This window comes from Amblyomma americanum, chromosome 2 (assembly GCF_052857255.1).
Source record: "Amblyomma americanum isolate KBUSLIRL-KWMA chromosome 2, ASM5285725v1, whole genome shotgun sequence".
In the NCBI taxonomy this organism is placed as follows: Eukaryota; Metazoa; Arthropoda; class Arachnida; order Ixodida; family Ixodidae; genus Amblyomma; species Amblyomma americanum.
The window spans coordinates 17347580-17372026 of record NC_135498.1 but is presented as its reverse complement, the minus strand read 5'-3'; the positions used below and the strand labels follow the sequence as shown (position 1 = coordinate 17372026).

The following is a 24447-nucleotide window of genomic DNA, read 5'->3' as shown; positions in this document are numbered from 1 at the left end:
AGTGGAACTGCAGCTGCCGGAAGCCAATCAGGGGACAAACTCTCAAGGCTTCATGCTTTTAAGCGGTGCGTTCATCGCCAGCACTTTTTTTCCGACCAGTTCAATGCAATATGCCAATAATGTTTCCGAATCAGCTGAAGCGAGCTATAAGCGAACACATTTACGTCGGTTCAGGATTATCTGGCATTGCCAACGAAATGAGAGAGAGTATTTGACGTACTACCACCATACCGCATTGTTGTGTCATTAAGAGGCACTGGCGCTTTTCATCATTACTTGTCCTCAGCCTTCACAGTACAGCTAATGCAGCGTCAGAAGAGCGCAAGAAATAAAACAACCTACCACTGTAAGGCCGTTATGCAGCCGGCTCATAAAAGAGCGGAACACACGGCACTTGACATTTCCCGCCCCGTCTGCATTTCGCTTTCCACGCGACGCTGCTCCTGCTCCTCCTTGCCCGGGCATCCCTCGATCCGCGGTTCCCGCTCCCCTCTGCGGAGCCCGCAGCCCCGAAAAACACGCGGGATCCTGAGAGCTGCGCACGCGCAGTGGAGGCGGCGGTCTCTCACGCACGCACAGACAACGCCGCGGAAAGAGCGCGCACTGCCGCCGCCGCACCGTGCCGTCACCACCGCCAACGCAGATCCCGCCGCCGGCGCTCCGCCCGGCTCCCTCCGTGCCTTCGAGTCGTCGCGCGCGCGGGAAAATTCCCAGGGCGCAGCTACGCGCGCCCTTACAGACATAGCTAGTTCAGTGCCGAGTGTAAATCCAACTGGGACTCGTACGCTTTGCACAAAGCCGTCGGCGAGATCAGCGACGTCAAGTCTCGCGTACAGCGTTGACAAGTGGAGGAGGAGCAGCAGACGACGGGAGTGTCTCGTGGTAGAGGGAGCCCGGCTCACGGCGGCCGAGCTGCCAGGCCTAGTTCGGTGACTCGGGCCGGCGTCTAGGTCGACATCGGCGCGCGACCGTTCTTACCGTTCGCGCGAAGGAAACGAGCCGCCGCAGTTGTTCGTCAGTCACGCGCGTGCTGCCGCAGCCAGCAGCCACCCAGCCGGCGCTCGCAGCTGCCGCCGCTCTTTCTTGCGCTAACGAACCCCGGCGGCTGCGCAGTGCCAAGGCGAAGGCTCGCCGGGAGTGTTGCCGCAATCGAAGTTCGCTGCCCGCGGCAGCTCCGAGGCATCTGACAGCGCCTGCAAGCTTGGCTGGCCCAATCACCGGTTGGATCAACGCCCCTCCTGTGTCTAATCGGAATGTTTTGTGGTGGCGGCTGGAAGAGGCTGGGATTTTGAACCGGCCGGCCAAATGATGTGCTCGCGTCGCTGTCCAAGAGCCGTAGTGGTCGCCCCGCTTCGATGATTCCTGGTGCTGCAGTGGCGAGCTTCGCGGTAAGTGGCTCCCGAGTGTCCGTTACGTAATCGTGATGCTTTGACGGAAACCGCCTGTTCTTAGACCGATCGGACAGCTTGTATTAAACAAACGTTGTCCAAACAGGAGTATACCTTGGCGTTCATATATCCGCGTGTGTATTGGAGCTACGTGAACTGAGTGTAGCTTGTGTTGTGATGAGCTCGCGCTACATGCAGTGGAGTCCAGAGGGAGTTAACACTGTCGATGTGATCGCTGAGAACGACTTAAAAAATATGATTATGATTATCGGTTTTTTATGGCACAAGGGCATCTACGGCCAAAGAGCGCCATGGCACAAGGTATTCTACATTTCTCAAAAATAATAATCTTTGAAAGAAAGGTAGCTTCAAATACTGCTTACGATCGAACGATGTTCTCTTCTAATTCATACGTTGGATTCTTCGTTTCCAAGTGACCATAGGTGGCTCAATATGAGAGATATTGAAGTGGTTGAGCTACTTACTCTAAGATCGATTAAACAAGGCAACGCATGCTTTTCGTGGAAATCATAAGTTGTATCATTCCTAGGCAGGGTTAATATTTTTGCCGGTATATAACAGGGAGTAAAAAAAAATTGAATCATTGCGGTCGCTGCATGCCGCGTAATCCTTCTGAGTGTGTAATACATGCATAGGTAAGGATCTTTGGCATTTATTCTTCCTTAATTGTAACGGTAATTGACAGGCACCTTCATGCAGGGTTCTGTCCGTCAGTACCGCTAACCAGTTCTCAGCGCAGGGAGGGCATGGGCACAAAACCGGAAAGTCTAGGGGGGGGGGGGGGGGGGGGCGCACGGACTCGCTGCTGTATTGGGATCCTAAACTACGCTGGAACAACCGCAGTAAGCCCCTGACAACACGGGCCAGTGCTTCACAAGATGCGCGGCTGACGCAGATGTTGAAAAAGATTCCTGACTGCCACCTGTTTCGAGGAGACTGGGAAATTAAATAGCTATAGCACCGTGCTTTGCATAGACTCAGTTGCGTGTTTGGATCAAAGTGCTTCCAAGTCCAGGTTTCTTGGGCAAAAATTTTGAAAATTGAAAAATTGTAAGGCACTGTTATGGAAATGTTGAAGGTAATAACCCATAATTCTGATATGTGGCAAAATATTTCTTTTAAAGTGTTTCCATCGATCGCATCGAACAGTTAAGACTGCCATAGAAAACCAATGGGGAACGGTTTTGACGATAGGGAAAACGTTAATAGGAAAAAAAATACAACATTGCCGTCGGGTGATCTGCGGATATATTGACTGTTATAGTGAAATCTTACGCTATACGAAGAAGTTGCGTTCATAAACTGTTTCCCGCTCGAAAATACTTTTGTCCAGAATTTCTGGGTATGATGCGTTGTAAAATGGAACATTCAGTTATTGATTCGCGAGTAAGGCGTCACCTTACACTGACACTGACGATAAGGGGCTTTGTTCAAAAAGACAAAAATTGTAAGTACCTCTCGTTCTTTGTTTAGTTTTGTTCTTGACGCCTAATCATGACATTTCATTCATAAAGTCTGATGTGCGGCGGCGAAATGCACTAACGCCACTCTATAGAAGGTTTGCTCGTAGAAACGAAATGTTATTATGTGCAAAGTAAGGCAGTAGTGTGTGTAAGTCGAACTGCAAGTAGCGGACTTTGTTATTCGCTGAATAGCTTTGATGAATAATTGGTTGTTTAATTTCTAGTCAATTTAACACGGAGCATACGCACTGATCTGCTCGTTAGCAGCCCTAATGACACTTTATATTACCAGACGTAACTTCACAGTTCGTCTCCTGCTTTCTCTAAAAGCGCTTTTGTAAAAAAACAATAGTTAGTTCAGCACAAAAGTATGCAACATCTTTATAGGTTCCCGGTCAAGCGTCGTTAATTCATAAGCTAAAAAGTGGTTCAAAATTATGCAGCTTACTTCATTATGTCTAGTTGCGGAGTTGCGGTCCTGTTACCATTACAAAGTATGAACTAAAATGCGAACCTAGCCTCACGGGGAAGACTGACTTACTGCGCCATGTTCATAAAAATTTTCGCTGTCCTAACTTAACGCAAGAAGTGATCTCATGACCAGCTCACGTGTCATCTCACCAAGATCGCGACGATTAAATAGCCGTCCCGACATTCCAGACTACATTACTTTAATAGCGGTTTTGTTCCCGCAAAATTGCGCGGCCATAACCGCGTTGCCACACGTAATGGCGAGCACCGTTATTAATAAAACTCTAAATTTTCATTTTCTTACACATATTGAACCTGAGCACGTTATTATGGAGAAAGTGTTGGATTACTCGCCAGCAGTGCATGGATAATAGAGTTTAGATATCATAGCAACACTGTGGTACATATTATGCACGCCGTATTGGAAGCCACATCGGGTTCTTCAACGAGTACCGACATATCTTGGCGTGTTAGTGTTTATGCTTCACCGAGATGCGTCTCCGCGTCCAGGATTGAACTGGCGTCCTTAGACTCATCAGGAGAAACATGCTATCCTTGTATCTCTATACTGTTTTAACTTACTGCCTCTATGTCGCTTCGGCAACGAAGACGCATGTAAATGAATAAATATTTCAAAGTGCTGCCCCTCCTGTAATCATGACCGGGATGAAAGTCATCTTCTGGAGGTCGGCACAACTATTTCTCCCCTTTGGCTTTTAATGGAAAATTGGGAGCGATGGTTTCCTTAGGCAGCCGCGCTTTCAACATAGATGCCTTCTCCCCAGAAACTCCGACGTGGGAATAAAATGAGGCGCCTTCACATACCAGATAGAACTCCCTGTTACCCTTCTGCCATTAGAGCTGCCTGCCTTCTTCCCTGTAGCACACCGCTCATTTCACACTCATTCAGGAAGCCGCAGTATGTAAGTCGGAGATATTGCATCTAGTCACGCTGGGAAAGAATATGCAATACTTGGCGGTAGGGTGCCTCAGGACTGGAATTTCAGGCCAAAGCTCACAGATGCTTGAGTACCAGAAGCGTACAAATTGCAATTACCACCATTCGGGGACAACACCCGAGTATACTGGCGTAGGAAACAGCGTTACACCGCTATCTTGAGCGCCGGCTTGTCTTCGAACGAACATGGGTCACACGCCTGGTGTGAATTACGTGAGCGCTGGTACTGAAGCCAGAAGTTTCGAGGAATCCGAGCTGGAGCTCAACGAATTAATCTTATCTCTCTCTCTTTCTATCTCTCTCTCTCTCTCTTTCTCTCTCTCTCTGTAGATTACGTGAAGAAAGGCGAAGAAAGCTTACTCGCTGTTCTGTTCTGTTCTGTTGTTGTTGCCAGAAGAATGAAAAGGAAAGTGCACAGGCCTGCCCACTGGCTCAAGCTGAGCCACAATCGCTACCACGTGCTGAAAGTAGGAGAGTTTAAAGATAGGATAGAAAGATAGGATAGAAAAGACTCGCGCTGAGTTGTCACGCCATCATCCTTCATACTAGCGATCACGTGCGCCTGGCGCACTCCGGGAGTGTGCGCCTGGCACATTTACCGGTTTTAACTTCGATAATAACGGGACCTCGTATTGCTTACAGTCCTAGATGACTTACTCGTCCTGCACTAGCACGCGTATATTTGTAGATCGAAAAAAAATAACGTCAGTTAGCGCAAGAGTGGACGTTCTTTCATTACTTTAGCACGTTGATGTCTTTTCTTCCGAAGAGCGCTCACCCTTATACACCGTTCAGTTCAGTTCAGTGAAACTGTCCAATTCAGCTAGCACACTAGACGGTCTCGAGGGCTCGAAGTTGCAGCTAGCAACGAAAATTTATGTTGTACGAGGCAGCATCGAGGAGACGCTGTACAGGGAAGCACGACGAGAAGGGAGGTATATTGCCGCGAAGGCTCGTAATGGTTGTTCATTCGTGCGCAGGCCTTCGCTGCAGTAAATAAAAGGGAGGGGGGGGGGGGGGGGGGGCGTACCTCCCGAAGTGTCGTTTTTAAAATCTTCTCTTGCAAAATAGCGACTGCCGTCTGTGTACGTGCTGCAACTGGATGCGGTGCAATGCGAGCGCGTTAGTCAAGCTTCATCTACGTTTACAGCAGACACGGATTTCCGAACACTCTGGGTTGTTTTTTTTTTTTGAGGGAGGGGGGGGAGGGGCAGGAAACCTGAAGCCAAATGCAGTGTTCTACTTCACAGTAGTTTGGGAGCTAGAACAATTTACCTTTCACATCCTGTTTCCTGCGGTGTGGTTTGCTCACGGCTGGAACGCAACGTTCGCGTGAATACTATTCATTGGTTCGTAACGGCAGCCGTAACAGGAAGTGACTTATACCTTTTATTACATTTGCATAGACAACATATAAATGGGAATATGTTAGGCCCTCAGCCCCAAGGCTGGTGTTAGGTATAATGCAGAGCAGAGTATGCCACTCCAGCCGAAAACCAAACAGCAGGCAGAAGGCCTGTGGAACAAGCAACTCTCGTCCGCCTATATTACTCGAGTCTGCATAACAGAGGCCACTTAGGTCAGTTATAATAACATTTCATACTTTCTCGGCGTCACTAAAATAGCGCTCGGTTTTCGAGTGCTATTTTGCAAAATCGCATGGAAATATTGATTCAAAAATACACCTGTATGCATCCCATGGAAATTAATTGACTGTACGGCAAAGGTTGAAATGCGCCTTTCTTCTAAGTTTCCTTAAAAGATTTTAAAGTTATTCAATACTTTCTTGTCATTACAAATGTCGTTACAAACTTGGGCGCCATAAAATTCTGTCATTTTCAATCATAAGTGTTATGGCATAAAGGACGAATTAAGTCTGGTATGCTTCAGCGCACGTGCCTTAAGAAAGAAAAAAGTTTGAAAAGGTTTAATTTTCTTTACATTTCTAATCAGTTTGGGCCTATATAAACTGTATGTGCTTATCCAGCTATTTTGATATCTGAAGGAACTAAAAGGTAGCACGCCGACTAATTTGAATGAGGGCTAAGTTCACTAAATGCGTTTTCAGAAAGTAACTAATTTTTCGTTTTTGCATCCGAATGACCGGATCCAAACACGTTATACCCCCAGATTCAATACAGTAGCTAAGTTGACTGTGCACATTCAAACCCTCACGAATAAAAGGAGCACAGATGATAAGTAGATGAAGGCATTCCCGTGCCATCAGTAATACGTGACAGCCTTAGGAGAGATATGAACAGACACTTCGGGCTTGTGTTTCCCAGTGCGTATATAGCTGTCTGAATAAGCGTCTTAACTTGGTGCCGCACTGTGGCAGTATCGCGGAAGAGGAGCAATCGTTTCAGTCGAATATTAATTATTTAGGACTGCTTTTGAAGGTCATTGTCTTGTTGTCCTTTGACTTTCTTCCTGAAAAAAAAAATCGAACGAAACTATGGTTTACCTACAGAAAGTTTATCGCTCAGGGTGCCTCTCCATCCCATACCGGCTGTGTACGTTTTAGGCGCAAGCTGTAAAAACAGATGAAACTCTTAGTTTCGGGTTTAGATCAAGGCAGCTATATATAACCCCGTTTCTGCAGCTGCGGAAATCTCAGATGGGGGTATCTCATTCTGAGAACTGCGTCTGGCTACAGCACAACGAATGCGTGTGCGTATAGCCGTTTTTTAGCCTGTCTTGGCACGGCATCGCAAGAGACTGCGATGGCCGAATTTTCGTGGAGGCGGAATGGAAACAAAAAACAAACGTGCATTGTGATCTAGCAATTTTTTTTTGCTTTGCTATTTTGTGCTTCATTCCCTTTGGTAATAAATAGCGCAACATGAAGAATTTCACAAGTGAGAAAGATATGCTGCGGTAATTTTTACTCAGGAGAATCAACCACCAACTAGCCCAGCAAAAATTTTAACTCGAGTACCTTTCTCATACAGTAAGCCCTTTATTCGGCTCATCACTTAGATCACAGGCGTCTGTAGCGCGTTGCCCTGTCTTTCTTACTTGTGAACGTCTTTGTGTTGTGCTAATTTTCACCCAAGAAATTGTGATTTAGGCGCACATCGAACAACTCCAGCCGGTCTAAATGAATCCGTCTCCTTCACACTCAGCCGAGCAGCGCAAAATGCGTGCTGCTTCGGCGCATAAAAAATGTATTAAGTGCCACACGCGCACAAGAGGTCGTATGTGAGCCTGTACCTCACTCACAGGTGTCATCATGAGCTCTGTTTTCTTCTTCCCTTTATTTATTTGAGCTCTTAACCCTTGGCAACGGGCGTCTACAGGGCTGAGAGCCGGCAAGCACATTTTACTCGCCGGCTCTGTTATGAGTGACAAGGCTGACCAATGGCGAAAAGGCGAAATGGAGGAAAAGAAAAAGGGATGCCCAAAGTACGGCTCCTGGTTGCTTTACTTTAAGCGAATTCAGTGCTTACTCTCACTGGAGCTCCTCACTTGGGCTTTGAAGTAATGATGGCATTACACGCAGATTTCTCGTTGTCTACACATTCCCTTAGCGAAGTTTGCTTCTAGACAGGAACACCGCTCTGCGTCTGCTCGAGGTGTTCGGGAATGTCGGATGATCGACAGGTTGCGAATTGGAATTTTTAACTTTATCTGTGATAGGCATGTGTTGTGCGTGTGGAAGTGTATTCACTCATTTGCACATTCCAGTGGATCCCTTGCGGTTGGAAAACGGTATGAGCTTTCGTGCGCGAAGTTAATTGTTAAAAACTTTGGCGTGCTTTCGAATATGGAGCTCAACGAACAGTGGCGTGATCAGCCGACTTGCTGGAATAAGAGGTCGGTATCAGCGCCAGGAAACATAACCGCGTGTCACTGCAGATTAGCTGAGAGATAAGTAACTCCGAGGCGAGAGAAAAGGGGACGACGCGAGGTGGAGAGAACTCGTCAGAAACGTAGGCTGTGCGCACAAACGTGACATGCGTTAAGAAGCACCGATCATGGCGCTCACTCTGGCCATGGTGGCTCCGCGCAGCTCTGCTGGGGCTGAAAGTGTGAGGAAGAGCTTCCTTACCGCGCCACCAAAGCAGAATCCGAGGCGGTTGCTTTCCTCATCCGTGCTAAATCGGATCGGCATAACTGACCAACTACAGAGATAAACCTCTTTCAGACGGGAGGGGTCGTGGATTCTAAAAGACAAAAAATAAGAGCTGGAAAATAATAGTGGTGGTGGAATGGCACGGCGGCAAAAAGTGTTCTTTGTTCCGATTGGGCGAGCGGCCAGCTGTACATTGTTAGGGGGTAAATATAACCGCTCCACTTTTCCGACGAATCGAGGCGCAGTTTCAGGTATTCGGAAGGAGTAGGCTTGGCAAGTTTTTGTCGTCCACTTGTCATGCGCTTTGTGACACACTAACAGTAAGTCATACTTCTGTAAGTCTGTAAGTCTCTGCATCACGCGTTCGACAGCTCGATAATGATGTATCGTCGAGGACCCCTTCCCGAGTCATGCCTGCAACGCTCCTTTCAATCTATTAATGATTACATTTTTTTAATAATTTTACGCGAGTCTTTTTCGTTATCTTTTCTCCGGATCAATGTTGTTTTCGCATTCGTCAATGTTTCTGGTACAGCTGAAGTCATTAGACACTGTGTGTACCAGGGCGGCAAGCTTCCCTTGCGGAATAGCTTCACCGTCCTTCGTCAGGTCTGAAACTGTTTATCTTTATCTGGCGTATTTTCCTCTCTGCATTGCTTGTAAGAATTTCATTGCTTGCTCATCGGTATGATTTCACAGTTTGGTTGATATGCCTCCCTTATAGGTTGCTTTGTGGCAGGTTTTCGGCTATGCACATCTTTTCCCCCAGCTGCATTCTATGCATATAACCTCCTAAACAGTGGGGAGTTTCGTGTTTGAACCCATCAGTGCTGCAACACGATACTGTTTGTATTCTGGAAATGGATCGTATATTCATACTATGCTCGTGTAGCCGTGTACCGTCCCGCACAGCGTCGTAGCGGGATGTTGTTTCTAGATTCATGTTTATCAGAACAACGCTGGCTGAGACGACGTTATTCACCATCAGAGGTTATTAATTTTAAGGGGACGATGGGGACTAATCGATGTTGGCCTTTGTCGGTTGATCACCCCGTTCTAATGGAAAAGACACTGCTTTCAAGGGAGAACGAATCTTTTATCAGCTAGAAAAGATAACAAAACAGAATACAGGTATCGCCATCACCGGCCGTTTTCGGAAGCAAATTGCTGTCCGTCAAGGCAGGTTTTTGTGTGCCGATCCCTGAGGCCAAGCTACGTCACCATTGACTTCCAAACTGTGATCACGGATTCTTTTACGGTCTGTCGTCACGAGTTTTAATCTACCGGCGGGAGAATTTGTAAATGCAATTTTCTCAGCAATAAATACGTCTTTGGCCACCGGACAAATAGAATCTAGAACAAAAATTTTAAGGAATTTTTTTTCGGTGTGCCTTTTAGCGAGACGAATTTTTCGCGTATTGTCGCCTATTCACGAATATAGCGTGAATTGGCTCCAGAGGCAAGTTCGCCCGTTTCTCGTATGCGATCGTCGTTCATGCTCAACAGCTTCGCTTAGGCTGGCTGAAAGATATAAGAAGGACCTAAGACAAAATGTGAATTACTTGTGTGACGCGGCACACCTTTCGCTAAATGTGCAAGTTTACCCTAGCAGACACAGCGAACTATGGCATATTCCAACATGCCGCACAATATATGGTACATATAGCCTAGCAAACACGCTGCCCCGTCTTTTAAATAACTTTCATGCCGATAAAGTTGATATATCACGAGCATGCCGCAAAAATATACAGGATGTATGTGCTACTTTTTAGATTTCATCATGCTTTCACTACTTCCTTATCTCTTTCGTTGCATAAAGTGTTGACCTGATTTGAATAATCAATGACATGTTTTTCTGTGCAGTATATTTTTCTGTTGCTTTTTTGTTATCATTTTTTTGTGTACGCTTCATTTCCTCATTGTCTTTTCTGATGATTTTTGTGTATGTATGTTGCCTGCTGCCCTGCAATGTAGGGGCCGAGGGGCATGTCAAGCCACAAATTCTGGCTTTTTTCCCTCGACCCTCACCCCGTATACATGGGAAATAAATTGAAATTGAAAACGGCACAACGAACGAACTGTGCTGCGTAAACAACCAATCAGAAATGACCTTGTGCTCACGAGCGTAAGCCTCAATTCGCCTCGGAGTGACAAATTTCGAGTCGAGTCCCACCCGTGGCCCCTTCCTAGTGAACTGGCGGGTGGCGGGTCAGAGCACACCGTCCGGACAAGGGAAGGAGCACACAGGCGGCATTCCTTTCTCTACTGCGTGACGGCGTGACTTATCATCCCGAGATGGCCTGCTGCTTCGGCAGCGCTGGAAGCTGGCCAACGTGAGACAGCTCCCGGGGACACGCGTGATTGAAAGCCCCGGAGACCGAAGACCATATCGCGCCCGGTTCGCGCCCTACAGCTGAGCTTCCTCTTGCCGTAGTAGCGGAGACAGCGGTCAGCTCGTCTAGCGACACTTTCTCGGTGATCCAGCCGTTCGAGATGGCCTCGCGACCTCCAGCTGGTTAATCAGTGTACTGATGAAGCGAACGTCGGAGTTTTTTTGTTTTTTTTTCAGCTCGAGTTTCCTTTCCACGCTTGTTTCCACCCGTCCTTGGCACGTGTCTGTCGGCAACGCCCGCCGTATGTTTGCATAGGACACAGCGTCAGTGTAGGAAATCATCACATTTCTGTTTTCTTTGACCCTTAAGCTGCGATTTAAATAAAAAAAAGGCGACCTCCCTAAAAAATTGCTTTAGACAGTCTATAGACTGTCCATAGACTTCTGTCTATAAAGTCTACAGACTCTATATAGACAAACCTTACAGAACAGTCTATATATGCAATAAAAATCCTAGAGACAGTCTATAGACAACCTATAGATTTATGACCATACAGGTTTAGTAGACTCTTGTCTATAGACAGTCTATTGACAGTCTATAGACTATGAATAGACAAAAATAAATATCTATAGGAAGCCGATAGAGTCTATAAGAAGTCTATAGACTATCTATAGACCACTTTTGTAGGGGCTCGCTCGTCTTTTAGATTTACTTTGTGTGGTCGTCCACTTTGCGATGCGATGAGATGGCTAGCTATCAGAGCTACGATGGCTGAAGGAAGCTGGTAATCAGGAATAGAGTATTAAAACAAGGAAGCTCACTTGTCTGCCTGCGCAAAAAAAGAAAAAAAAACGTGCGATATTTTTTGAAGGCTAGAATTTAGTTTCGCATAATTTACTCCTGAGAACACGCCTCGTCGTAGCTTAAATTCGTTCTTTTAGGAAGTAAACGTGGTCTCAGTTCTAGCTGCAGAGCCTATTCGCGATGAACGCAAGACGACATTGGGCCATATCCCGCCGTACGAAGCCATTCAGCGTTGCATTCGCGCACTCTTTTTCGTGTGACTGCCTATCCGCGTCGTCAAGCGCAGCAATAAAACAAGACGCGCTCTTTGTTTTAACGTCGTCACATCTTTTAAAACTTGGCCTTGTTTTTTTTCCTTTGTGCAGGTGTTTGCGTACACCCCGTAGGAGGTATATTGCGTCTGCAACATCTTTAACAGTCGTCCTTGACTTCAAAGAGCGGCACGGTGCATTTCTTCTAGCTCCTTCTCTTGACGAAGCAAAATAAACGTAGAAATGTCAAACGTACATTAAGTTACACATGAGCCAGTAATTATAATTAACATGCACTGGAGCGCTGTCATACGACTACAGCAGCCTTTCTATGCAGCACTGTAGCGATGCTGGCGTGCATATTGTAGTGGTAATTCTTCCCTCGTTTGAACTGCACTTACTCGCGGGGATTTCCCACACACAGTTTGAATCGCTGCAGTAAAACACAGGAAACAGCCTGTGCATATAATTGATAAAGCTGAGTTCTCAAATATCGCCGGGAAATGGGCTCATAAATAAAATGATGTTTTGAGAGGTGTGCTTGCATAATGTTGTCTGGGAAGGGACATAATTGGGACGAAAAGCTCAGTACAAGGTCGCAAATTTGCTTTCTTGCGTGGAGTGTAATCAAGTAAATAAAATTTTCACAAAATTCCTCTGACCGAGACTACAAACTTTATTCAAAAACGTACTCTGGATAGCCCTAACAAAAACGTGGTTTCATCAGGCTCCCAAGTGCCGCTGCGATTTTAACGCATCCGCTCTGCGGAATATCACATGTTGATTATTTGTGGATTGTTTCTTTTTGTTTGCTTTCGTGCAAACTGTATTTAAGGTCTGTCCAACCGCAGCTGGCTCCGAGGTGAACTCCCGGCTCCAAAGGCGACAGGCTCACCTTTGAATGCGAGGGGGCTGCCAACAACGCGAATGAACTGTCTGCCACTCTCGCTTTTCCGTCTTAGGAAAACCGAAATTCCGCCATGTTTCACTAGAGTAAAACTTTCTAACCCCTCTCGCATTTGGAGAGACCACTTGGAGGAGTGGCTTCCCGCTGCGAAAAGAATTCCGCCAGTTAATGTCCCTATAAGTCGAAGTCTTTCGAGCGAGCATCGCAAGGTGCCGTTGCGCCTGTGTATTGTATTCTTCGTTGCGTGCAGACAGCACCTATTCGGCGGAAGAGGCATCGCGTCTCACAGGCGCCGGCCGCCATGGCTCTTTCTCCGCGTACTCCACATCACGCGGTGATATTGCGACAACAATAAGCGGCGCCCTAGTCTAGCGAAAAAGCCGCCAGAAAAGTGGCGCGAAACGGCAGGTTTGTGATGAACGGCGAGGTGCGGGGAGACATGTATCACCTCTTTACTTCGCGCACGAGAAATATATGAAGGAATGAACAGACGTTTATGTGACGCTCGTTTAAGAATCGCAAGCAATGCGTATACGCATTGCCTATAGGCCTAAAGGAATGGGCTTGGGCAGGGCATGCAATGCGAAGGCAAGATTACCGTTGGTCCTTAAGTTCAACGGATCGGATCCTAAGAGAAGGCAATCGTAGCAGGGGGCGGCAGAAAGTTAGGTGGATGGACGAGATTAGAAAATTTGCGGGGATACGGTGGCCGCAGCTGGCAAAGGACAGGGTTATTTGGAGAGACATGAAAGAGACCTTTGCCCTTCAGTGGGCGCAGCCAGGTTGATGATGATGATAGCACTTGCACGTCACGTGACGAAAAAATGTGTCCGCTATTTCGCCCCTGTCAACGCGCGGTGGTGGGGAAAAAAAGGCTAATAATGCTCTCCAGAGAGAGTAGCGCGCTCGCATGCCTTATAAAAATGGTCTATAGACTTCTTATAGACTCTGTTGCGTTCCTTTAGATATTTCCTTTTTTTCTGTTCATAGTCTATAGACTTTCCATACAAAAGTCAGGTAAAAGTGTATAGCCATACATTTTTAGCTTGTCTATACAAAGTCTAATGATTTGTACTGTCTGTAGACTGGTCTGCAGGATTTGTCAACAGAAACTCTATAGACTTAATTTACAAAGTTTATGGAAGGTCTACAGACTGTCTAAGGAAATTTTCGTGAGGGAGTAGACCAGCGCCGCGCGGCTTTGTCCGGATTACGATGCTCCTTATATGCGAAGCTCCCCAGATGCTAAGTGCAAAGGGAAGGCTGTTCATAATTTAACAAGTGGCAGAATCGTGACAGCGAAGTGCCTTTTCTGCCGCCTCGGCATTGAAGGCAGCGAGATGAATTTGCCGTTTCCTGTGACAATCACGGTCGATTTAGAATCTGTAGTAACGCCGGTACATGTTGCAAACAGGGGAGGATGACCTATCGCGCTGGCGGGTTGTCTCCGACACCGGCTCACACGCATACAATGTGCCAATGTAGTTGCAACATGTACAGTGATGGATAAAGTTTGATGGTTTGCACCCGCGTGAAAAACCAAAAAGTTGCTTCGTTGCCTGGCTGCCCAATTTCCTGATATTTGTTCCAGCGGAATGAACACTCGTATTCTTTCATGCTTCCAGACTTCTCAGTGGCCCAGTTTGCCTTACTGCGTTGAGGAAATTTATCTTCCTTTTTGCGTAAACCCGCGTCCTGTAAAATATTTTACCAGACTGCAAACTTCAAATTATCTGCGAGGCTGTCATACTTCGGAACGGAGGATGTGTGTGCGCGATATACTCGACAGACATGCGCTACTTCACAAGTGCACAACTGCGCAAAGCTGAACACCAAGTCGGTGCTTTCCTTGTCCCATCTCAGTCCTTTTCTTGTTCTCCTCTCCTTAGCACTGCAGACCCCGTCGAACACAATATTCTCAGAGTTAACAGGAGTCTGCTGCACTTGTTCTTCAAAAAGAAGTACCAGGAAATCCGGGTCGGGGCTGCCCTCACACCAGCCATCACTCGGAAGTGGCCTCAGTGCCGAGAATTGTTTCCTCGGCCAGGGTGTCCGGTATGTAAACACGAGGACATTGAGGCCGACATTCATCACTTACTGTGGGACTGCCCAGCTCTCAAGCCTACAAGGATCCGGCACCTGATGGTAGCGGGTCTTTCACCAAGCAACCCTTCTTCATACATTGCCTGGACGCAGGGACCGTACCATCGTTCTCTACCGGACTTCATCAAATCAGCTAACCTTTTTCCATTCATGTAGATCATTCATCACACCTTCACCAATCATTGATGCCCTGGGGCAATAAATTTCGCTTTCAAAAAAAAAGTACCAGGAAAAATCCGTTCAGGGGTCTTCTGAGGTGGACTGTTTATATCGGCAAGTAATGTGGTCCTGGGAAAGAGGATATTGCAAACTTTTATTGCAGTGTAATGTCCTTCATGTCTGCCACCTGAGAACGTCGCCGCCCGCATAACGAAACTTACTGAACAACCCTCGTACAAACGCTGTGACGCAGGATGAGATCACCTGAGCGGATGAGGTCACGATGAGCGTGCCATGGCTACCTCGGTTCCGACCCCTGTTCCTCCTGGTCACGGCGCTCAACGTGCTGCTGCTGTACAGCGCGGGCCACTACTTGTGGACTCCGAGATCCACGCCACCATGGTCGGAGAGCTCGGGGTCGGCCGGTGGCGCCTGGGACAGGGCCGCGCCCGTGGGCCACCGCATCCGGACGCCCGGGTGCACGCTACCCCAGTTCGACCCGTTCGACCCGTCCGTCAGGCCTTACTTCCGGCGCCGCTCCGACAGCAGCAGGTGCTATGGGAAGCCCAACTTCATCGCCATCAGGTGCGACTGTCCATGCGCTTTTTGTCTGACTCGAATTAAAGCTATCTGGCCCAGGTGTCAAAACTGATGCTTCCATTGGATCAAAAGCGGGAGGTTAGCAGACTGTCACGCCACCTACGTTCCCCGCAGATGCCTTTATTTTAATCTGTAACCTGGCTTCATATAAACATTAGGGACTGCGAAATTTTCCACTTATATAACCTATATCAATTCAACAGATGAGGTAGGGAGATGGGGCTATAGGACGGGCCGTGCTTATAGCTGTCAGCTCTGAACATAACGTCTGTGTCTCTAAACCTAATCCATCGCTGAATGATACTGGGCGCCTGCTAAGGTGTCCTAATGTGTCACCTACATTTTTTATTAAGATTCGCTCTAATAACTAGTTACCCAGTGGGCCCAATCTCTTGACTGTGTGATTTTATTAAAACATTGCGTTAATTTAGTGCTCTTCCTGCTGATCCTGTTGTACCAACCCCCTTCGTGAGCCAAGAGTTTATCCAGCTCTGTTCATTTTTTAACCTCACACAAATTGCCCCGCACCCTACTAGCATCACAGAAACAGCCGCTAATATATTTGATTTAGTACAGACATATCTAGAACTGTGTTAAGAAATAGCATACCTTCCAAAATTTAGTGACCACCTCGTATTAAACTTCTTATTTACGGTCCTTGCACAAAAAAACAATTAAGACTACTAAACCATTTATCACCGTGCGGATTTTCACTAAATTCACCGCGGACTAAAGTAAATTCTGACGGGATTTCTGGGTTAATCTGAGAATCGCTCAAATGAGTTAAATTGGACGCCATTTAGGAAGAACACTGCTGAGCTTAATAACCGTTTTATATTGTGCGTGCATTTTCTTGTAACCCACAAGCGCCCTGGAGCAGCGCGCACTCGAGATTGTTGTCAAATTGAAAACAAAAAACAAAAACAAAAGAGGGCTCGTACCAATCTGCGAAAATGTTACACAAACCGCACAGCTTATGTTATCGCTTAGCGGAAAGTGCGTATTATACGGCTCTTTTAACTGCTAAACAACCTTTTCCAACTCGAACACGTTAAATAACCCTACAAAAATTTCGGTAGTTAATCCAATGGGCATCTTACGAATTGTATAACACAAAGTCATGATACACCGAATGCAAATCGTGACAACGCGAGTGCCTTTAACAATTTTTTTCGAGTTGCTTTTCTAGTGTTTCACTTGATAACTGACCGTTATTTCGTAGCTCTAACTACTTACCGATCTTCCGTGTGACTACTAATCCTGAAAGAATCGCCAAAATTACTGACATTCTAAAGGCGTTTTCTGCTGCTGGCGTTCGCCATTTAGCACAAAGTTCCTATAACGCACTTAGCGGTATTCCTCAATAATTTTACCTATAACGTCTTTAGGAGACGGCGGCCTCCCGCCGGACGAAAAAAAAGGGAAAGTGGTCTGCCAGTGCATACATATGAAAATAAGCTTTCACCGCGTATTTACAGGTACGTATATTCGTCATCAGTATCCCGTAGAATATTTCAGAGCATCTTATTTTATCACACATCGTAAACTTTTTGGAATCCAATTCGTTTTCCCATCGAGCTCAACACGGTTTCCGTAGGTCATACTCATACGAGACAATTCTTTTTTTTTTTTCACCCACAAAGTACACATCATTCACAATCGTTATTTCATCGCAGATTGCAACATCTTAGATTTCCCCAAAGCGTCTGACAAAGTTTCACATTGACTTTTGTTACTAAACCTACGGAATATAGAACGTGATATCGAAATTCTAAGATGGACTGAATATTTTCAAGCACCCCGTCACAAATTTGGCACGTTACCTCCGCAATACGTCCCCTACTTTCGGGCGTTTCCCAAGGCACTGTCCACGGGTATCTGCTTGCTCCAATTTACATTAACGATTTACCTCATTCTGTTTCTTCTCAGACGCATCTTTCTTGCGGACGACTGATTTTTTTTTTCGGAGAATAATAACAATGAATGACACAAACACTGCAGTCCAACGTTAACATTTTTGCATCCTGGTGCGAAACCTGGAAAATGGAATTAAATTTTTAAAATGTGAATTATTTCGCATCTCCCACACGATGAACAGCTTAATGGCACACTATTGAGATGAAGAATTCACAGCCTCAGTTCTTTCATGTCAAGCACGTCGAGAAGCTGGAACCGCCTTCCCTCGCCTATATCGCCATGATTAATAGCTTTATGCTATTTCAAAGTACTGTATGCATTGCAATAGATTAGCACATGGTAATATCGTAATGCTTGCACCAAATTGCTTTTATTATTTCGTGCATACATAATTGTTTATAACCCTGCGTCTGCTGCACTCTGTTTATTACAATTTGTCTGCTGCAATACGCCGAATTCATTTTTGAAAACCCGCGGTTTAAACTGATAAAGGTCATTATCATTGATATGCACTGCGTATCTGGCTGGTTATCAGTGAAAGGAAAAAAATAAGTGTGAAAACCAGGGGGCCTGGTGATATAGTGCACCGTTAGATTAAGTAGCGAAGTTGTGCGTTTTTGGGGTGGTCCTCCGATACCTTACGCGCTTCTCCTGACTTAGAGGCTCTTCGCCTAACGTCGTATCCTAGCGTCACTGTCGTCACCCGCTTCGGACAGTTAATTGGGTAAGCAGGTTTCGCCACTGAATCGAAGGAAACTCGAAACCATGCATAAGTGTCATGAAAAAGTGCACTATTGTCGTTAGATAGACGCTTAAGCGGCAGTTGCATCGCTGTCATCGAAAGCAGACCACGTGATGGCCTACCCTCTCGCTGAACCTAATGCAGCAAACCAGCGGTAATATTGCAATCCATCTTTTTGAAATCGCCTTCCATTTGCGTTTTTGGCTAACATTTATTTCATTTACCTACCGTTAGGTTCTTTATTGGCTATAGTATTTTCCTCTGCAAATACTGCTGTAAGTGCTTTACCAGTAATGAATGATAATTTGTATTTTAAATGCTGGCAAATGAAATGCTTTAAAAAGCAAAGATAATATCCATGTGAATTTCCACCGCACAAGGATACCATTATATCTCCCCCTCCCCCCAAAAAAACGGTAATTTAGGAGATAATATTCGCCGAAAAAAAAAAGATAACTTCGCACATAAATTAGACACCGAAAAAAGTATTCCGAATTATTGAAAAATGAAAACCGAACAGTCCAACCCCCTACATAAGGCCCACGCTCCTTTACATGTGCCGTGCGCTTTCAGGGTACAAATAAACAAATAAAATAAAAACATTTAGCACAGATTGCTAGCATCATAACTCTTCGACAAGCCTAGTTCCGAATGTTCACACATCTACATGGCAGGTTTCATCAAAAAGTGTACACAATACAGAACCAATAAGACACCTGCGCTGCGCGTGACCTAACTTATGTATGATGTATTCTTGCAGGGATGGTCTCCCGGCCGTGATTCCTGAGAACCTGAAGGAACATGACGTGCTTCCTGAACACCTCGTCTGCTTCTACAAGGAAATCTACCAAAACGAATCTCTAGATAAGCCCGACGAAAAGTATTTCTATGGGCCCAGAGAGCCTCTGCTGTTTGACAAGCCGTTGACAAAGGAGTTCCTCTTCGTAGAATGCGCCACGAACCAGTACCCAGATCAACCCTTTCACGACCAATTTCTCCTGAACCCAATTATAAAGGACAAAGTTGAGGATCGCTGTAGGAAGACACCTGAGGGGACTCCCCACAACCTGAGCTTTCTGGTGCTCGGCCTGGACTCGGTCTCATATTTGAACTTGGACAGGCACCTGCCGAAAACGGCCAAGTTCGTGCGCGAGAATCTCGATGCATTCGAACTGCGTGGATACAACAAACTTGGTGACAACTCATACCCCAACCAAGTTCCACTCATAACTGGCGTCAAAGACTTCGAGGCTACCCGCACCGCACCGGATGGCTTCTTTGACAACCTGACTGACCAGTTCATCTGGCAGCAATATGGCAAGCGAGGCTACCGGACCATGTTCCTCGAAGAGTCTCCATTTTATGGCCTCTTCAATTACTTCAGCCAAGGTTTCCGACGCGCGCCGGCCGACTACTATCTAAGGCCTGTCATCATGGCCATGGACGACTCTCCCAAGAAGACGCAGGACTGGGAGCGGGTTCGATGCCTGGGACCCACAATGCCTTTCGAGGAGCTCCTCGATTACCTCACTCGGTTCACGGACGTGATGGCCGAGCGCCCTTTCTTCTCCTACACCTGGATTAGCGAGATCACTCACGACTCGCTCAACAGTGCGGGCTACGCGGATGAACCTTTCCGGAAAACCCTCGAGAAACTTCAGTACTCGGGGGTGCTTAACCACACGGTTCTCGTCTTCCTCAGTGACCACGGTTTGCGGTTCGGAGACGTGCGCGCCACGTACATCGGCAAGTTCGAGGACCGTCAGCCTTTCGCCTTCCTGGTTTTCCCGCCCTGGTTCCTGAAGCAGAATCCGGAAGCGGCGCACAACCTCCGCATTAACCAGCACCGCCTCACGACGCACTTTGACGTGCACGCCATGCTGGCCGAGCTTCTCGACTACCCTAACCTCGAGCGACCGAACACAACGTACGGACTAAGCTTGCTACACGAGGTCCCGGACACGAGGACTTGCGCCGACGCTTCCATCACGCATCACTGGTGCACGTGCAGCGCCCGGGCTGACGGCGACGTGTCGGCCGAGCTGGCCTGGTCGCTGGCGAACCACTTCGTATCGAAGATCAACGGCTGGGTTGCCCAGGCAGTACGAAAGTGTGCCGTGTACCAGCTTCTTCAAGTCATGGACGTGACGGCGCTTCAGGCGACGCCTGGTGAGCGCGCGGCCAACACGAGCCATTACTGGGTCACCGTCAAGCTGTCGCCCGGCGGGGCCGTGTTTGAAGGAACCGTGCGTGTGCGTGGGAGCAACTTCACGGTGCTGAAGGAGGTCAGTCGCTGCAACTGGTTCTCTGGCCAATCGTACTGCGTGCGTAACCATTGGTTGGAGAAGTTTTGCTATTGCCTCAGGACGGTGGGAGAACTGATTTGACGTCGAGGTTTCCCCACGTAGGCCGTTCGCTCAGTGGTGGTTGAAGACGTGACTGCCGGTGTGAACCGTCGAAAGCTGTAGCGCTTCCAGTAAGCGTAGCGAAATCTGATGCGTTTACGCTATCTCGCTGCTCACTAAGCGGCGAGCGTAGTCGAGAAGCGTTATTTCCGCGCGAGTTCATTACGCATGAAGACACTTTTGTAGAGTAGACACGGCACAAGGATTCAAGACGAGCTTAAACACAGCTGAAGTGAGCTAGCGCCTGTGTGTGCCGACTTGTTTTGGCGTCCTACGCTGTGTCTTCGCTACAAAAGTGTCATCGCCGAGAATTTGGAAGTGCTACGGCTTTTGCAAACCGGTCATCCTGCCGCCTGTGCCGTCGTTGTAAATATACGCGACTCTCTTCAAAATGTGATACTCCTCCTAGATGTAGTTGACAAGCTTCGGGAGGCCTCTCACTTCGCCTTCACAATCGAACCCACTTCGCCACTTGTATAATGACTGGAGTCCTCCAGTGCAAATGCACTCATTCCTGTGTGTTTCTGCCTTCTCCAGCAGCGAGATATGCAAGGCTATCACTTCGGAGCAAGAACGTGCAATATCTTCGGATTATTGCACGCCAGAAGGAAAGTCGACCTGCTTCAAGCGCACCCATACTGTTTTGCGAAACACGGTAAAGAGAAGTGTTTCGCAAGCTTTTTTTTGCCATTTTTCGTCTCATTCGTTAAGCCAGTGGGAACTAGTCATTTTCATTCTTGAGTTTACTATGACGCTTCTACTGAAATTATATTAGACGATTCTCCTGGCTACGGGATGATTCACCGCTGGATCGCGCATCTCTGCGCCCAGAAGACCCTGGAGCGTGTTTAGGCGCTGGCAGCCGACTCTACCCTTTACCGTGCGGTGTACGAATCTGGAAGCTTTTTGCTCTGTGGAGTACGGCGGCCTTTTCGCCGTCTTCTATTTGGTCTATTTGGTCTTGATTTTAGAACTTTATCATTGGCCATCAGAACACTTTTCCTTTGCATAGCGCGTAACCGAAGAAAACGTGCCAAAGCTGGTAGAGTGTTTCGTCGTACTGTTGCTTAGTTCTGTGTTTCGAAATATCTCCGTGGCCTCGTCATTCTACATACATTCGTCTTAAAACAAGCCTTTAAACGTTACAAGTGCGCGCGCATCTGCCGTGTCGCTGCCAAATGTACATTTCTTCGGCATGGTACGAATCTCTCGTTATTTACTACTAATCTCTCGTTCGTTAAGATTTCCCGCAATTTCAGGTTTTCAACCTCACTCGGCGTATGATGCGGTGATATCATCCTAATCTCGTGGGAGAAAAAAAAAACGACCTAAGGCCACAAGAACGGACAGCCGTTCATCTTCCTTGTCTTCCTGCCGTGGTCCTGACAGTCTTCCGCGGCGTGGACGCCCGCATAATTAAAGTGCATCCAGAATATATACCAGAATGCCGAGCTGATGCGTGTTCAGCTTCACCTAAAGTTTTCTTGTTGCCAACGACACTAACCAAGTGAGATCAGGGAGCCATGTTCTCCACTACGGCTTTAGATCTTCCTATTAAAGTACCATAATCTTTCAGCAAGGCTCACTTTACTCATTACAAATAGCTCGTAGTTCTAACAAATTTTCAGCCTTTGATCCATCCTTTGCGACCTATTCAGCCGCCAGAGAACAAAGGAAACAAAGTGTTCTTTTTCCTTCAATCTCACTGTATTCCATCCTGGAGATGGCTCTGGTTGTTTATTGGAAGGCCCCAAACGTGTGCCGCCTTCGGTCGTTGTTTCGGCTTAGAGAGCCCCTGTATTTCATTGTTCTTCCGGACAGAGGATTCACTGCGTTGCTCTTACCGGCGAGAAATGAGTACTCAGTACATCTATCTTGCACGAAATGAGTTTGATGTTACATGTCTGCTCCGCTGCGACAGTCAACGCCATAAACAGTGCCGAATTTATTGTCGTTGAACGAGGCAACTGCAAATCGACGGTGCAGTATAGTAAAAAAAAAAAGCAATTGAAGAGACGCCGCGTACACCTCGCGGATAACAGCGGTGATAGAGGCGCCACAAGGAAGTGTCTAGAATCTCTTCCGAGAGCAAGTTTCTTTGTGGGCTCTCTAACGTTAAGTCCAGGTTCGAAAGATTGAGTGCTCATTTCCTTCCATATCTTATCATCCACATTTTACACTTGTAAATAAATTTTCCTGATCCTTTACCACTGGCCTCGTCTCTTTTAATCGCCGTCAAGACATGATATTGACCCAGTTGTAAAATGCTGTCTGCGTCAAAATAGGACACAAATTTTCTGCCGTGCAGCTGTAACAGCAAAACTTTCTGTTGCACTGTGGAGTCGCCTGTAGTCGCGACAGGACTAGCTCTGGTGTGACAACGGTCTACTGCTGAATACTACAGAGGGCATTGCTATTACGACAAGAACTTCTCTTGTTGCTGCAAGGTCAGGTCCCAGAATACAAGAATATCTCTTGTGACGACAGAAACTTTTCTGTCGTGGTTTGCAATAGGGGATTGACTGAGACTGACGAAATTTAACGTGCAGCCACTCACTGCAATGGCTCTGCATAATCATGGATAGAGTATTGTAATGGTAGGTTGATGAACGAAGAAAGCTGGACGATTTGGCGCAGATTCATGTCGTAACAACAGCGTGGCGAACGAAAACAGACTTAGGAAAGGCGCAGGTGGCGCAAGCACAGTGGTGGTGTTCTGTGTTCGTCAACACGTGCAAGAGCGTGGAAGTCGAGCTTCTGGCTGACTGCCAAGCACGTTGGTGTCGGCAGGGACGCCCAGAAACAGTATGCGTGTGGCGCATTTAAAAGGTGTTTTATTTTTTAGTGCACTAGCACTAGAGTGTCCATTCAGTCGCTTAGCCGTTGTCTGCGCGGTTCCTCTGTATGGGCAGGTTGGGATGACGTCACAAGGTCACATGACCTATCTGGTTGTCATTCCACCTGTATTGCTTTATTGCTTCTCCGAGGATTTTAGTGCCCTAGCACTGATCCCCCTCTCCCCGAGTTCGCCGAAGGAAGACATAACGAGTACTGCACAACGGTAGGTACCACTTTTCAACCGCTGCCATGCTGCAAAAACTAAAATTGCTACTTTCTTTTGTCTATAGGTGCTAGTTATGCGAAACAAGGACCCAAGATATTTCTTTAGATATTAACGTATAAAACCTGACCTGATTGCCATCGCAGGGCAGTGGCGCATCGCTTAACCCCTGCACCACTGCGCCAGGAGTGGTATGAGCACTTCCAGCACTATATGAACGTAAAATAAAAAATGCCCAATGAGAGAATGAAAACCGAAGTGCTAGCATGCCTAATTCGCATCTGGCCCAACCGCGCTAAATCGTTCGACCTTTTTTTTTTTCAGAAATGAGCGCCCATATACGGAAACCAATTCCCAATAGAATACGCAAAACGCAGCTTCGATGAATGTGGTGAACCAACTCGCACGAAGAAGACCTGTGAGGAAGAAAAAAAAAAAGCCTCTTTCTGAGGCCTCTAACTCACAGCCATCAAAGCTGCGGCAAAACGAAACGGACTATCATTGGTACACTTCCTACGCTGACGTACACGTTATGCCACAAGTTCTTGGCTTTCGCTGTCTGAGGCCGTTATAGCCAGAAACACAAAAACATTATGACCTTTAACCCGCCGCGGTAACTTAGTGGCTTTAGCGTTAGGCTTTCTGAGCTTAAAGCTGCGGGATCGAATTTCGGCGGTGGGCGCCGTATTTCAATTAAGGCAGATGTAAAAGCGTCCATGTGCTGTGTGACGCTACATCACACGTTAAAGAACCCCAGGCGGTCGATGTTAATCTGGAACCCTCCACTGC

General features: G+C 46.9%; 1 protein-coding gene across 1 annotated transcript; it reads left to right on the top strand.

The window, feature by feature from the left end:
* Positions 1–614: 614 nt before the first annotated feature.
* On the top strand, positions 615–22804 carry LOC144120696 (uncharacterized). Its single transcript, XM_077653344.1, has 3 exons — positions 615–1388; positions 15187–15518; positions 18953–22804. The coding sequence occupies exons 2-3, from the start codon at positions 15217–15219 to the stop codon at positions 20577–20579; spliced, it is 1929 nt and encodes a 642-aa protein (XP_077509470.1). The 5' UTR covers positions 615–1388; positions 15187–15216; the 3' UTR covers positions 20580–22804.
* Positions 22805–24447: the final 1643 nt, after the last annotated feature.

Excerpts from the sequence above, each read along its gene's own strand:
- LOC144120696 (XM_077653344.1), top strand. The coding sequence starts at position 15,217 with ATGAGCGTGCCATGGCTACCTCGGTTCCGACCCCTGTTCCTCCTGGTC. Across the intron at positions 15,519-18,952 it reads CCCAACTTCATCGCCATCAG|GGATGGTCTCCCGGCCGTGA; the intron begins GTGCGACTGTCC and ends GTATTCTTGCAG.